This window comes from Cotesia typhae, unplaced genomic scaffold (genome assembly GCF_013202065.1).
Source record: "Cotesia typhae breed Kobodo isofemale line unplaced genomic scaffold, CoteBio_Ctyphae scaffold_91, whole genome shotgun sequence".
Classification (NCBI taxonomy): domain Eukaryota; kingdom Metazoa; phylum Arthropoda; class Insecta; order Hymenoptera; family Braconidae; genus Cotesia; species Cotesia typhae.
Window position 1 is genome coordinate 223,389 of NW_027423781.1, and position 13,807 is coordinate 237,195.

At 29.2% G+C, this 13,807-nt stretch overlaps 4 protein-coding genes across 5 annotated transcripts; 1 reads left to right on the forward strand and 3 right to left on the reverse strand.

Annotated features, from left to right (window-relative positions):
- Nucleotides 1-807: 807 nt before the first annotated feature.
- LOC141537549 (uncharacterized) lies at nt 808-2,165 on the forward strand. Its single transcript, XM_074258587.1, has 8 exons — nt 808-827; nt 893-1,001; nt 1,071-1,191; nt 1,258-1,427; nt 1,496-1,536; nt 1,614-1,749; nt 1,811-1,945; nt 2,029-2,165. Exons 3-8 carry the CDS (start codon nt 1,126-1,128, stop codon nt 2,093-2,095), a joined length of 615 nt encoding a protein of 204 aa, XP_074114688.1. The 5' UTR covers nt 808-827; nt 893-1,001; nt 1,071-1,125; the 3' UTR covers nt 2,096-2,165.
- A 70-nt stretch (nt 2,166-2,235) lies between these two features.
- On the reverse strand, nt 2,236-6,349 carry LOC141537438 (2-oxoadipate dehydrogenase complex component E1). Its single transcript, XM_074258433.1, has 9 exons — nt 6,080-6,349; nt 5,711-6,000; nt 4,643-5,212; nt 4,179-4,558; nt 3,788-4,055; nt 3,486-3,693; nt 2,995-3,407; nt 2,533-2,928; nt 2,236-2,464 (listed from the first exon to the last, which is right to left on the reverse strand). Exons 1-9 carry the CDS (start codon nt 6,303-6,305, stop codon nt 2,357-2,359), a joined length of 2,859 nt encoding a protein of 952 aa, XP_074114534.1. The 5' UTR covers nt 6,306-6,349; the 3' UTR covers nt 2,236-2,356.
- A 264-nt stretch (nt 6,350-6,613) lies between these two features.
- LOC141537415 (nose resistant to fluoxetine protein 6-like) lies at nt 6,614-11,519 on the reverse strand. Of its 2 annotated transcripts, none has more exons than XM_074258404.1 (11): nt 10,968-11,519; nt 10,145-10,401; nt 9,300-9,547; nt 8,923-9,208; nt 8,677-8,837; nt 8,367-8,535; nt 8,077-8,273; nt 7,837-7,975; nt 7,413-7,605; nt 7,189-7,331; nt 6,614-7,101 (listed from the first exon to the last, which is right to left on the reverse strand). In XM_074258404.1, the coding sequence occupies exons 1-11, from the start codon at nt 11,347-11,349 to the stop codon at nt 6,955-6,957; spliced, it is 2,322 nt and encodes a 773-aa protein (XP_074114505.1). In that variant the 5' UTR covers nt 11,350-11,519; the 3' UTR covers nt 6,614-6,954. The 2 variants fall into 2 exon arrangements, with proteins under 2 accessions (XP_074114505.1, XP_074114506.1); XM_074258405.1 differs by having other exon boundaries at nt 9,300-9,514; nt 10,968-11,515.
- Nucleotides 11,520-12,710: 1,191 nt separating this feature from the next.
- LOC141537584 (transmembrane protein 208) lies at nt 12,711-13,801 on the reverse strand. Its single transcript, XM_074258641.1, has 5 exons — nt 13,632-13,801; nt 13,411-13,569; nt 13,194-13,327; nt 13,025-13,109; nt 12,711-12,948 (listed from the first exon to the last, which is right to left on the reverse strand). Exons 1-5 carry the CDS (start codon nt 13,635-13,637, stop codon nt 12,817-12,819), a joined length of 516 nt encoding a protein of 171 aa, XP_074114742.1. The 5' UTR covers nt 13,638-13,801; the 3' UTR covers nt 12,711-12,816.
- Nucleotides 13,802-13,807: the final 6 nt, after the last annotated feature.

A 13,807-nucleotide genomic window follows, 5' to 3' on the forward strand; every position in this document is an offset into this window, starting at 1 on the left:
ACTATTCATATTGATTAATATCAATTTATCAAGTGCAGAAAAATCTAGAATAGATTGTGACGATTTGTATAAATATTATGGAACACAACACGATTTAATTAGTAATTAAAAAATAATTTTTTTATTTTTATTAATTAAGGACAAATAAAACTTACTTTTAATTTGCTTTCAAAAAAATTTTTTTTTTTTTACTGAACAATTAAAGTGTTGGATTGCAAACCCGCCAAATTGCGTTTCTTCTCAAAATACTTGAAAGAATATAACCAATGGCCACTAGCAATAGAGATACCCAACGAGCCGTCAATATATTTAAATCTTCACAAAGTTGACAATATCGCTACCAAAAATACTCCTATTTATTTTGGTAATAATAATGGTACAGTTGATTGCGCTACAACTTATGAAAAGTTTAGAATTGAAACGGTAACTATGCTTTCATTTTATTACCGGTAATTGATCCTAAATAAAAAACATAAGGGTCATTTTATATATATATATATATATATATATATATATATATATATATAATTTAAATAATATAATATAAATCTGTTATAGATCTTTGATAATTTAAAAGAAGTTTTAATGTTCCAAGATTATGACAATAAAGCAACGATTACAATGTTTTGGCACGGTAAAGATAATGTAATATTGGTAAGTAAGGCTCCTAAAGTTAAATATAAATTTAATAATAATAAAAAAAAAATAAATAAATAAATAATTAATTTAGGAGGGTTTTGTCGGCAATTACATTTAACGGCAAACAGACGAAAAAAATTACTTCCTGTTAAAAGTTACATATCCTATAGATGAATGTGAAAACGACGGTAATTTTATATTATTTATAGATCTATGTTTTTATTTAGGTATTTATGAGGTATTTTATTTTCAGAGTATAATAACTACAAAAAAAATGACAGATTTACAAAGCATAATTTGAATTCACCTGAACAAGAAATATTAATTAAAATTCTAGTCGCTTTAGATTGGACTTCCACCAAGTAAGAATATCAATATTAATTTATTTTAAAAAAATAAACAATTAAAACTATTTACACTTGATATTACAGGGAAGAAGTAGCTCAAGTAATTAGTAGCTTATTAATTTATTTCAATGCAGTCAATATGCTGTTCCAGCCATTTACATTTCCACAAATCAAAATCGTTCTATCGGGTATCATTTATCCAAATGTAATTATTTTATCAATTTAAATCCTGATAATTATCATAACATTGTGTGATTTTTCAATTTTTCAGACCGAATTTTCTACACCTTATTTCTCAAACTCAAAGGAGCAGTTTCGAGGCTATAATGAGACCTATATTAAACTCAATTCAGCAAATGAAAATTTCAGAAAGTACTTTTTAAATGAAGAAGCCAAAGTATTTCCAAACAGTTTGTTTGATGTTATCATCGGAATGACAGGGTAACTAAATGTTATACCGAATTTATTCACATAATTTTGAACCATTATAATTGTTTTCAATTTTTCAGTCAACCAATCTGTGATGCGGATTACAATTGTCAATATTACGGTTAATGCAACAACCATTTTTATAAAAAATTCCAATTTTTGTTGATTTATAATTATGTAGCTTACTTTTTCCTGCAGGAGTCTCGGATCAAAGTGTAATTTACAACAGAGGAAGAAATGCCGAAAGAAATGACCCCATACCTATTGTCGGTGTAGTTCGACATCCCAGTTTCCAGGGTAGTTATGCGGTAATCGCTCGGGAAATCGCTCACAAGTAAGTATTATTAATAAATAAAGCTATTATCAATTTAATTAATTGAACCTTTGATTATCAGATTAGGAAGCTCTTACAACACTCCTTGGTATGCTTTCAATAACTGCAACGGGATTATGAATAAATTTGTGCGACCTGATAATTGGCCGCTTGATTGGTCGGCATGTAATATTGATGACATGTCTCTATATTTCAGGTATCTAATATCTCTCCAATAAAAATTAAATTGTCTAGATTATTTATCATTCAAACAAACTAAAATTTTTATAAAATTCACAGTCTCAATCAATCATCAGGATTCTCAACAAGAAAAAATTTTAGAGCACTTAACTCTAAACTTTGGTAATCAACCAAATTTTTATCGACGAATCTCATCAATGGATCACTAAAAATGCTACAAATCATTTATAGTTTTTTTTTTTTTTTTTTTTTTTTTAAATATAATTATATATATATATATGGCTTTTGTTATTACTGTCGATTCCTTTAATGGTGCTCTTTTTCTCTAGTTACATCATTAAAAATATCATTAATTATTTTAGTATCAAATTTTCAGTAAATAACATTAATTTATTTGTACAATAATATATCCAAAGTAAACAATTTATTATCTTATCATAAAAGGCTTAACAATGACTTCGGTAGCTTCGCGCTGGTGTATTTGACCGACTCCGACCGCAGGCGTTGCCAAAGCTTCGCGACCGCAGTATTTAAGCTGTAAAAGAATAAAGTAATCAGTAATATTCCAAAAATGACCTAAAAAAAAAAAAAAAATATAATTACCTTTATTCCACATAAATTTTCAAATCTTGGCTTGACAAAGCTCCAAGCTCCCATATTTTGCGGTTCTTCCTGGCTCCAAATCAAGTACTTGGCATTTTGATATTTTTTGAGTTCATGATTGATCTCGACAATTGGAAAAGGACAAAGACTTTCTAATCTAATGATGGCTCCATTCTGCAGACCTATCGCTTCTCTTTGCTTTTCCAAGGCATAATAATGCTTACCACTGACTAGTATAACCCTTTCTACTTTAGACGGATCGACCAAGTCATCAGCAATAACATTTTTAAATTGAGTCCCAGGTCCCATTTCTTCTAATTTAGAGGTCGCTGATTTGAGTCGCAGTAAGCCCTTGGGCGCAACGACAACCAGGGGCTTTCTGAAATTTCTGATCATCTGCAAAAAAAAAAAGTTGTTTAAATTTCATCAAAGTCCAATTACACTGATAGAAAAAAAACTTACCTGTCTGCGAAGAAGGTGAAAGTACTGTGCCGGCGTACTTGGATTAACTATTTGCATGTTGACGTTGTCACCATCAGGAAGGTGTTCCTTGCTGTCTGTCAACTGCAAAAACCTTTCTAAACGGCATGAACTGTGCTCCGGACCGGCTCCGTCGTAACCATGTGGCAGCAGTATCGTCAATCCACTGCTAGTCATCCACTTTGTCTCACCGCTGCTTATGTAATTATCTATTACTACCTGAGCGCCGTTAAAGAAATCACCAAATTGAGCTTCCCATATGGCTAATGTTGAAGGTGACGTTATGCTCAAGCCATACTCGTAACCCAACACTGCTTCCTCTGACAGGATGCTGTTTGCTAATTCTATCTGGCCTGTTTGACCTTTAGCCATATGATTCAGTGGAATGTGCATTTCTAAATTCATAATAAAATACTCTCCGGGTAAAAAAATTTATATATAACAAAATTTAAAGAAAATAAAAATAAATTTACCTCCTGTAGTTTGATCAAAAATCATTGCATGACGTTGCGAGAACGTACCGCGGCCTACATCCTGACCACTAATTCTAACATTGTACCCTTGATATAACAAACTTCCGAATGCTGCTGCCTCAGCTGTCGACCAGTCTAATGGGTCATTGTTATCTAGCTTTGATAATCTCGTTTGTATGTGACTTTTTTGCAGACCTGCATTTACGTCCTAGCAAACAAAACTAAGATTAAATTTCTATCCATCAGGAATCATTAAGTTTAGCTAAACTTTGTCAAGACAATAAATCAAACAAAAGTATTACCACATCATCGTCTACAGTGACACTTTTGCGAATAATGAACTTTAAAAGATCCGAATTAACTCCAGTGTCCCAGCTGGTTAACGTTGATTTTGCTTGTTCGAATCCAGCCCATCTGTGAGTAAAGTAAGTTACTGGAGGAACAAAGCTATCAGTCTGCTTGAACGCGTCATTCAGCCAACAAGTGTGCTTCTCAATGATCTTGTCACATTCTTGATTTTCCACAACACCAAGTGTCTCTAGTGTCTCTTTATATTGCTCCGGAACCATTCTGGAATCATATCAACAAGCAAATAAAAAAAAAAAAAAAAAAAAAAAAAAAAAAAAAAATGGATCAATTTTTTTTATGGGGAATTGTGGATCATTAAGGAGCAGTAGAATCCATTCACCATACCTTCGGCTTCTGATGAATTTATAGATCAATGGGTTAGTGAACATAGGCTCGTCTAGTTCGTTATGACCCCACCGTCTGAAGCAGTTGATGTCAACGAAGACATCTTTACGGAACTTACGTTGATAATTAAAAGCAATTCGCGTTGCACGGACGACGTCTTCAGGTTGATCACCGTTGACATGTAACACTGGAGCAGAGATCATTTTAGCTAGATCTGTGCAATACCGAGTGGATCTGCCCCAATTTACAGGGGTAGTGAATCCGATTTGATTGTTGACGACCATGTGGATAGTCCCACCAATTTCGAAATGAGGAACTGAGGTCATTGCTAAGCTTTCTTGATTGACTCCTTGACCAGCGTATGCTGCGTCTCCATGAACCTATTAAAAAAAAAAAAAAAAAAAATCCTAATTATAACGCTTATTTATTTTTTAAGAAAAAAATAAATTGTGTATGACACTAACCTGAAGATTTAGAGTCTTGTCACTCCACTGTGAATTAGGATTACTGGAATATCCTCCTTCCTTAGTCTCTTGCATTACTGCACGAGTTTTGCCCATGGAGACCGGATTAACTATCTCCAAATGGGAAGGGTTGTACAACATCGTGATGTGAAACTTTTTACCGTCAACCTCCAAATCTACGGAAGACACAAAATGGCTTGCAACATCACCGCTCGCAACAGTATCTTCTGGAAACTCTGAGAAACCCCGTATTTTACGGAAGAGCTGTTCTGGAGGAAACTTTAGCATCCCTGTTAAGACATTGAACCTTCCACGATGAGGCATCCCTAGTATTATATTCTCCAAATCATTTTCAGCAGACAATCTTAAAAATTCATAGAAGAATGCCATCATCGATTCAGATCCTTCTCCGCTGAATCGCTTGAATGTTACGAATTTGGTGCCCATAAAATTATCGAATGCTTGGCTCTTTAGCATTTCTTCAAGTATTTTTCTACGAGTTTTATCATCTAGGAATGAGTTTTCAGAGCTTTCCATTTGTTCGGCGAACCATTCTCGCTCTTCTTCAGTCTGAATTCGTAAGTATTAGAAAAAATATTAGAACAATTTTCAATTTTCTCATTTAATTATTGATTTAAAAATTCTAAACAATTGACTATTTTAATCCACGTGTAGCCCATATTTTTTTTAATTTTATAATCATTCAATAAATTATCAATTACTTGAGGAAGTCAATAAGGAAAGTCGTGATTTTTCATATTTTCCTCCAACGATACAATTCACCTGATATAAAACGTTAAAATTGATATCGATTTTATTTCCGACAATCAATAACAGAAAATAATAAATACAGAAAAGTCGTATCGATTTTATATATCGATAAATAAAAATTATTAAAGTTTAATCAGATTCTCTTTTCAGATAAGTTACAATTTCAAAGAAATTATAAGAATTATAAAATATTCAACTGATGTTCTAAACTCTTAAAAGATAGTTTATTTAAAGTAGCCTTGTTATCATTAAAAAAAAAAAAAAAAAATTATCTAAATCTTCTTTTAAGCAACTCACCTCGAGGTAATTGAACTCTGCACCAATAAAATTACAATAAATATTATTAAGAAATTTAACAGCTTCTTCAACAGTTCCCTCAACTTTATTAGTGTTTAATATTCCGGTGAAACTCACAGTATCATTTAAGTCAAGGCCGTATCTCTTGGGATCTAATTCCGTTGAACTCAACGGCCTTGTTAGCGCTATCGGATTAATATTAGCCTGCTGGTGTCCATATATTCTATATGCATTAACTAATCTATAAAAGTTGCTAAATTTATTTCGAGCGGCTAATGAATTTTCCGAAACTAAATTCAACAAAAATTCAACAATAATCAATTATTATATTAAATAAGCTTCAGTAAATATTGTAAAATTGATACTCACTTTCGAAATATTTTAATTTTTTTTGTTTGCAGCCGTAAACATTATTTTTCCCGTGATAATCACACTTTAGCTTTAAAAATAATTTTTTCCGCGGAGTAATAAAAGTTTTGACTCTTACACTGCAATACATTTTTTTTTTTTTTTTTTTACAAAATAAAATACTCGGAGAAAAATTAATTAGCACAGAGCAAGACACTCGTAGATGTGACTGATGAATTTTTTGCATCAAATTCTGTTTTAATTTATTATCGCCATCTTTATCACGGCCAATACAGTACACAGTACGTTCGAACTTAATGTTATCGAAAGATACGATAGCACTTTTGAGGAAAAGTAATACTTTTTTCTGTGAATCCCCTCTTGGTTGTTAGAATCATGATTAAAATTAGGTCATTGCCCTTATTTTTATATTTTATTAAGATACTTTTGGCTTGATAGTAAAGAAAAAAAAAAAAAAAAAAAAAAAAAATCCGAAAATTCAAAATTATAATATTCATTTAAATATGAAGAAATAAAATAAAAACATAGTTTTTCATAAGATAATTTTATTAAAAATAATTATTCTATAACTTGATTGAAGTTTTCATAAACTAACAAGTTCTGTACAAATTGTCAACAATAATGGCACGGAATAAATTTTTTTTTTTTTTCACTATTATCAAACAAAATCATAATAACAATTCATAAGTCAAAAGATTATTTGATTTCCGGGGATTAATTAATCAAAACTAATTGATTTTTCGTCTACTCACTTCGATTTATCAATCGAATTATGAATTGCACAGTCCTATTGTTTTTAATAAATTTACAATATGACAGTAAAATCCAAAGAAGTTTGGAAAATCTCAAAAAAGTATCAATTGCTTGATGTTAATTTAGTTACACTTTTCTTGATTCTTGGATTTCTTAACTTCTTTACGAAGTAAACGTTTTTCAATATTTCTGAAAGGACCTTCAATTACCATCGCAATAACGAATGACAAGAAGAATGACAACACTATATCAGGTATCAAGTCCCAAACCTGCAATTATTAAAAATAATAATTTGTTTAAGGGGTTTTTGAACAATTTTTTTTCAATAGAAAAAATAAAATATTTTAGTGACTTACCATATTGTGAATCGCAAAGACTTGCGCATTTCTTCTTACGCCTATGTCATAGACTTGGTTAATATTATGAACCAAAAATGCTCCGTAAGTGAGTTTACTGATTGGCTGGGCCCAGCTCGGTTGATGGAATCTCTGAAGTTGCTCTAAAAATTCAAAAATTAAAATTTATAAATCTAGATAGTGCTGAAAGGTTAAAAAATGGTTGAATGATTTTTAAAAATTACCTAAACCTTCACCGACAGTCAGTACAACGGCTCCTGAAACAATTCCAAATGCAAATCCAGGACGATTTAAGCTTGCGTATAGAGAAGTTTCTAATTTTGATGGATGTTCATTTGGATTGTAGTATTTTAACCCTAAATATAGAGATGAAACTGCTACAACCCAGCAAAATAAGTACAGGATATGTGACATGACCTGCAAATATATTAACGTTAATAGTTGTGAGTCAAATAATTTGTTATTATAAACACGATTGTTTACTTGAATTATAAATTTACAAAAAAGTATCACGAAAAATATCTATGTTACATTAACATTTCGGAGGTCTAAATAAATATTTATAAACAGTTAATTAATCGGATTTTTTAAATAGCTAATGAATGTTATTAAAAAATCAAATTAAGTCTGCATAAAAAATTAACTTACTTTAGGAAGCTTCCATAATGACTTTCTGTGGTCGTAAATAATAGCACCACCAAGAACTCCAATGAAATAAGAAGTCAGACGTTCATGAGTTTTTATATAATGATGAACAAAGTAGTCATCTTCTCTCACCTCTTGCATACTAAAAAAAAAAAAAAAAAAAAAAAAAAAAATATATATATATATATATATATATATATATATATATATATATATTTATTTGGTGTTTTAATTTATACTTACAAAGGTAAACCTCTGAACATAGGTTGGATACCGTAGAAATACGTAAGCGAAAATGGAATAATACATCCGATTAAAATGATACCAATCAAAAATGAGTATCCAAGTCTTCGAGGCATTTTCCAAAATGCATAAATTATAAATAATGATAAAATATACAAGTGGTAATCCGTAGACAGGTACCAGGATTGGAACATGCACTGTAAAAAAATTCAAGGGCAATTTAATATGTTTTTTTTTTTTTTTTTTTTTTTTTTTTTTACTATTCTATTACTCGACGCTTATTGCATTACCAGTTTGTTAGTATTAACATAATTGTTTATGTACAAGAGGTTCGCCCACCAATTATTCGAACAGCTCTCGCTCTCTAATCCAACTTTCAAACTCCAGTAAGGTCCAGATCCAAGGTGGGGTAAAATCAATGCGATGAACATTATTAATACTGCATACGGTGGTGTTAATCTTGATAATAGCGATTTAATTGGTTAAATTTTAAATAATCCAAAAATCCATTACTCATAGTTAATATTTAAATAGTTATTAAGGGATCATTCTGGAACCAGAATGACCCCTTACCCGTGGAATTGTAATAACTTGACTCACCTTATGTATCGAAAGACAATCGCCTTGATAAAATCAATTTTACCTTTCTTATCCAACTCCATAAGGGCGTAATAAGCGAGCAACAGTCCACCAAACCCAAAGAATGCCTCAACAATTATCGGTCCATTGTACAAAAGAATCGAAATTGGTAAAGTATAAGACTGAAAGGAAGAATAAAAAAAAAAAAAAAAAAAAAAAAAAAAAATTGATAATCTAATGGTTGGTAAATTAATTCGAGGTACTCACGAATTCCAAAGCATATGAATTCATTGTTGGATTTGTATAGTACTGCATTGACCTATGGCCAAATATAACCATAATCATAAACATCACACGAAAAATATGAATACTATCAAGTCCTGGATGACTGTACGTTGCTTTTGCAATACTTCTGTAATTACGACGAGCAGAAAAGCAAATGAATAAATCTAACGCCATGGAATTTTCTTTTTCTTTTTCCTTTTCACTTTTCATGGTACTGTCGTACCATGTACTTGCAATCACTAGCAATACTAAACTCAGGATAGTGTAACTGCAATACCAAAACCGAAATTATTATAAAATCGATAATAATAATTTGTGCTAACTGGGAATTTGAATAATTAATTTAAACATTTTTCTACCAATAAATTTTGGCAACAGTTGACAATTTTGTTTTGTCATTCTGCGCTTGACAATCTCCCTTTATGGTGATATCGATGAAGATGTCGTTCTCTCGACCAATTTCTTTCAGTGGCTCGGCCAGCGCTTGCTTAATGTCCACTGTGCCGCAGGAATCAGGCACACAGAGAGCCAGCTCAAGGATATATCTCTTAACCCGACGGAAATCTCCTTTTTCCTGTATGGAAAATCTTAAATCCGTATAAACAAACTAAATATCCCGTATTAATAAAAAAAAAAAAAAAAGTTAATCAACGTAGATATCAATTTTAAATTTAATTGGCTACAAATTGTCGAGCGTCTACTCGCTTAAAAATTCATAAAATTCAAAACAAACTTTACTATTGAATCTTATGCAATGAGGATGTCTAAATTTTTCATATAAAATAAAACTGTCTCAGTAATCCTCCGAAGTAATGTCATCAATGAATTAACTGAATAATTATTGCATTTAATTCCGTATCAATGACGTGTAAGTCATTATATAATAGTGCGTCGTTGCATATATTCATTAAAATTTATATAAATTATATGTATTGCTACAAATAATGAAAAACAATCTAGAAAATACGATTTTACAATGATTGTATAATGAAAATTTCTATATTTAATTTAATTCAATTTTTTTTTATTTAAGAATTAAATTTTTGAAAATAATTTTTAAGCCTTACAATACTTGTAAAAATATTTTTTATCTATTTTAAAATTAAAAATTAAAAAAATTAAAAAAAAAAAAAAAAACGGGGATTTATATCGTTTTAAAGATATAATATTGATATTTATAGAATCTAAAATTACATAATATTACCTTGATAGCCTCCCATACCGAATCATTGGTATCAAATTCTAATGTATAAGAACCTTTGCGATCATTAAAAGTATTCATTTTATGATACTCGATCTTCACCAGGCAATATCTTCCATTTATTTCTTCATCTTCGGTTTCAATGTCAAACTTATATCTTGGAATACTTGTTTTTAAATCATAACATCCATCAAAATTACCGAAATGTCTTGTGTAACCAGTTATTATTCCATCAGGATACTTTGTTGATGCATCAAACACTAAACAATTATTAAATCCAATCACTATCATTATAAATTTATAAATTTATTAATTATTACCTATTTAAAATAAAATTTAATATTTTATTATTTTAATTAAAAATTAAATAAATAAATTTTTGTAATTTAATGGAAGGATTTTTTTTAGTGAAAGGCTTTACCTGAGATTAAAAATATTAAAAATATTTGAAATAATTTAACAATAAGTCTTTGTTTTTAATTTTAATTTTTTATTAATATTCACATTCGTATTACGAAATTAATTTATTTTGATTTTAAGTACAAAAGATAATTAAATAAATTTTTCTACCCCGCGTGGATCTTTTTAAAAAACTAAAAATAAAATTTTTATCTTCTTATTAAAAATGATTAGATATATATTTATCTAAAGTAATTTCAATAATTAATAGATAAATAGGTAATTAGAAATAGATTATTCAAGTTCAATGGTTGCGCTTCAATTATGTAAACAGTTTAGTTGACTTTGAATTGAATGAATTTTTATTTCTTATAAATAAAATGCATTAACCAATTATTATAGCTATAAAAAATTTTTAAAAACTTACTTTGAACAGCCCAAAGGGTTCCATTTCGTAACTCCTGAAGATATCGAAGCGCGTGTCTTTTGCAATTTCCCTCGGGTATTGTCGGGGAAGATGCAAAAATAAGTGGAAGCAGTGGAATTTTGGAGTACCATGATATCCCAGAATTGATTAAAATCGAATCACTGTTTGAGTTCACATTGACACGTCTTCTGGTTTCTATTATAATACTAGTGTAATTTTTTTCTTTGAATTTTAAGTCATTAATTAATGAACGAGTGTAATTTTTGGCATTCTGGTATGTTTGATTTAAGGAAAAGTTGTGGCAAAAGTCACTTAGAGAATGGTAACAAAATACTGACAGAAAGAAACAACTGAGAAGAACAACTATTGATTTGCAATGCATATTATTTGTTAATTTGTTTATGGAAATGATAATAGTTAAGTGAATTAATCATAGATAACCGAGATTGTATGGAGCGGTTTATTTGTGTTTGTCTTTTTCCTTATTCATACTGGCTTATAACTATTCGTTCCTTCAACTTAAATAGAAGCGGCAAGCGAAAGTAATTCATTCAACCTTTGGTTAAATATATTCAATCTTAAATCGTAATACACTCAAACTAATACTAACACAATGTGTGCTTATGCTGACATTGACTATATACTTTTTAAGTTAATTTTTAACAATATTCCTCAAGGACAATTGTTTTAATTTCACATTGAAAAAACATAAATAAATTCGTAGATTTAACTTTTGGCCATATCTGGATGAAAAATTAATATTTTTTGCCTTTTAAAATTGAAAAAAATTTTGGCTTTCATGTTTTTGGACAAAATTTTTATTTTATCGTTTTTTTTTTTTTTTTTTTTTTTTAAATACATAAAAAAATTAACAATTAAAAAAAAAATAAAGTTTATATATATTAAATCAAATGACTTTAAACGCGCGGCACTCGCGTTTTTCTCGAAACTATACTTTTTTGAACTAGTGGGAACTGTAATTTAAATAAATATGAATCGATTTGCAACCGGGTAGTTTTTTTTTTTATTTTTTTATTTATTAAAATTCTGACACTACAATAAAAATTATTTTGACCGTCAAAAGTTCAAATGTTTGTTAAATCATTACGGCATATATAATTATATATTGTCATATTTTTCTCTCTGAATATCACTACAACTAGGGAATGAAAAACCCGTTGACATTGAACAGGTTTGATCTTAAATTTGTTACCTTGTTACCACCCGTGGCATTGGATACCACCATGTACTACAATGGGCATCACTTATAAAAATAACTTTTGAAATATTATTTCATTAATTTGGTGTTAAAGTTTTTGTAATTTCAAAATTATATTTTTCAAATGCTTATTAAATAATAATATAAACACAATTACTAGATTAATAGTGGAAAAATTCAATTAATCATCAATATATATTTCATTTATATTCAATAATCAATTCCTTTGATGTAATTAGTTAACGTTTAATTTTTTGTGCTCTTAATGACAAAGTGTGCTTTAAAAAAAAATTAATTGATTCATGTTTTGCTAAAAAAAATTCCCATTATTATACCATTTTTAATTTAAAAATTATCTTATTTACCAAAAAATGAAGCCGAGACATTCTACTTTATTATCAGTGTAGAGTCATGTAGGGCAAGTGTGCGAAAAAGTTTTTTAATAAAAATTTTGATATATTATTTTTTAAATTAAGTAAACGAATGATATTAATTAATTATGAATAAAAATAAAAAATCATTAATTCACTAATTCAATTATATATTAATCTCAATAGCATAACTCATTACAACATGAATTATATATCTTCCGTACAAAATTTGGAATAAAAGTACAATCATCGAATAAATTTAATGACGCCTAGCCATTTTCCGTTCCATTTTTCTCTGTTTCTTCTCATCAATTTCCTGTTCTTGAGGCGCTGCGAAGAACCAAGGCGCTAAGATAAGCGTCCAAGCTAAATAAAATGCTCGTATTGGCGCCTGAAAAACGGTAAATATATCAATAATTATAAAAAAAAGACACAAATTTTTATAGAATTTTAATTTTAATATTTACCAATAGCCAAAGTAACCAAAAGTAATCAGAAATAAGTGACAGTATTTGACATCCGGCAGTTAAGATGATTAAGTCGATTACGTGTCTAAAAAAAAAAAAAAAAAAAAAAAAAAAAAAAAAAATACCCTTACTCGCCGTAGTGTGTTCTAAAAGAAGATAATTAACTTACTCAGCTATTCCTCCTTTGAGATTGAGATCCGATCCAGGATCAGTTAATTGATTTTGACTGTACTTTGGCTTAGCCATGAAAGACATGAATTGATAACTCGCTACATAAATCAGTCCAGAAAATATTGTTAAAGTCTGTAATAGAAAAAATTCAACATCAATAACTTTATGATCTTGTTTTTATAGACAAGAATAATTTATCAATAATATATACATACTATAGACAGTGTAGTAAATTTAAAGAAGACCATCATGATTGTCAAATAAAATACTGTGGCCCCAAATGCCATATTTCTGTAAAAATTTAAAGTTGATACATTTTCTTCAGCTATTTGCTTGGCTCCTTTTGTTGCGGTTTTTGTACTTTTAACTGGTGGCTAAAAAACAAATTATTATTATTTAATAATTAATTGTAATTCGATTAAAAAAGTCTACTTACAGCCATTTTAGGTTAATGGAGGATAAATTTAAATTTAAAAATGACAGAGCGTAAAAATTTATAAAATTATTTAGTTTATAATTTAAATAATATTTTATACACGTGGCGGATTATTGCAACTCATTTTATCTTCTTTTATCACCAGTCATTGATTGTCACTATTTCGAAGCTTTTTT

Bases quoted from the DNA above. Each gene is read 5' to 3' on its own strand.
- LOC141537438 (XM_074258433.1), bottom strand. From the start codon at position 6,305: ATGCAAAAAATTCATCAGTCACATCTACGAGTGTCTTGCTCTGTGCTA. The intron at 4,559-4,642 runs GTTAGTGTCATA...TTTTTTTAATAG, and splicing joins ACAAGACTCTAAATCTTCAG to GTTCATGGAGACGCAGCATA. The intron at 3,408-3,485 runs GTAAATTTATTT...TTATGAATTTAG, and splicing joins TTTTGATCAAACTACAGGAG to AAATGCACATTCCACTGAAT.
- LOC141537584 (XM_074258641.1), bottom strand. The intron at 13,328-13,410 runs GTATGTATATAT...TTTCTATTACAG, and splicing joins AATTTACTACACTGTCTATA to ACTTTAACAATATTTTCTGG. The intron at 13,110-13,193 runs GTAAGTTAATTA...TTTTTTTTTTAG, and splicing joins CTCAAAGGAGGAATAGCTGA to ACACGTAATCGACTTAATCA.
- LOC141537549 (XM_074258587.1), top strand. From the start codon at position 1,126: ATGCTGTTCCAGCCATTTACATTTCCACAAATCAAAATCGTTCTATCG. The intron at 1,192-1,257 runs GTAATTATTTTA...TCAATTTTTCAG, and splicing joins CGGGTATCATTTATCCAAAT to ACCGAATTTTCTACACCTTA. The intron at 1,428-1,495 runs GTAACTAAATGT...TCAATTTTTCAG, and splicing joins GTTATCATCGGAATGACAGG to TCAACCAATCTGTGATGCGG.
- LOC141537415 (XM_074258404.1), bottom strand. From the start codon at position 11,349: ATGCATTGCAAATCAATAGTTGTTCTTCTCAGTTGTTTCTTTCTGTCA. The intron at 8,838-8,922 runs GTGAGTACCTCG...TCTTCCTTTCAG, and splicing joins ATTCATATGCTTTGGAATTC to TCTTATACTTTACCAATTTC. The intron at 7,102-7,188 runs GTAAGTCACTAA...TAATAATTGCAG, and splicing joins TCTTTGCGATTCACAATATG to GTTTGGGACTTGATACCTGA.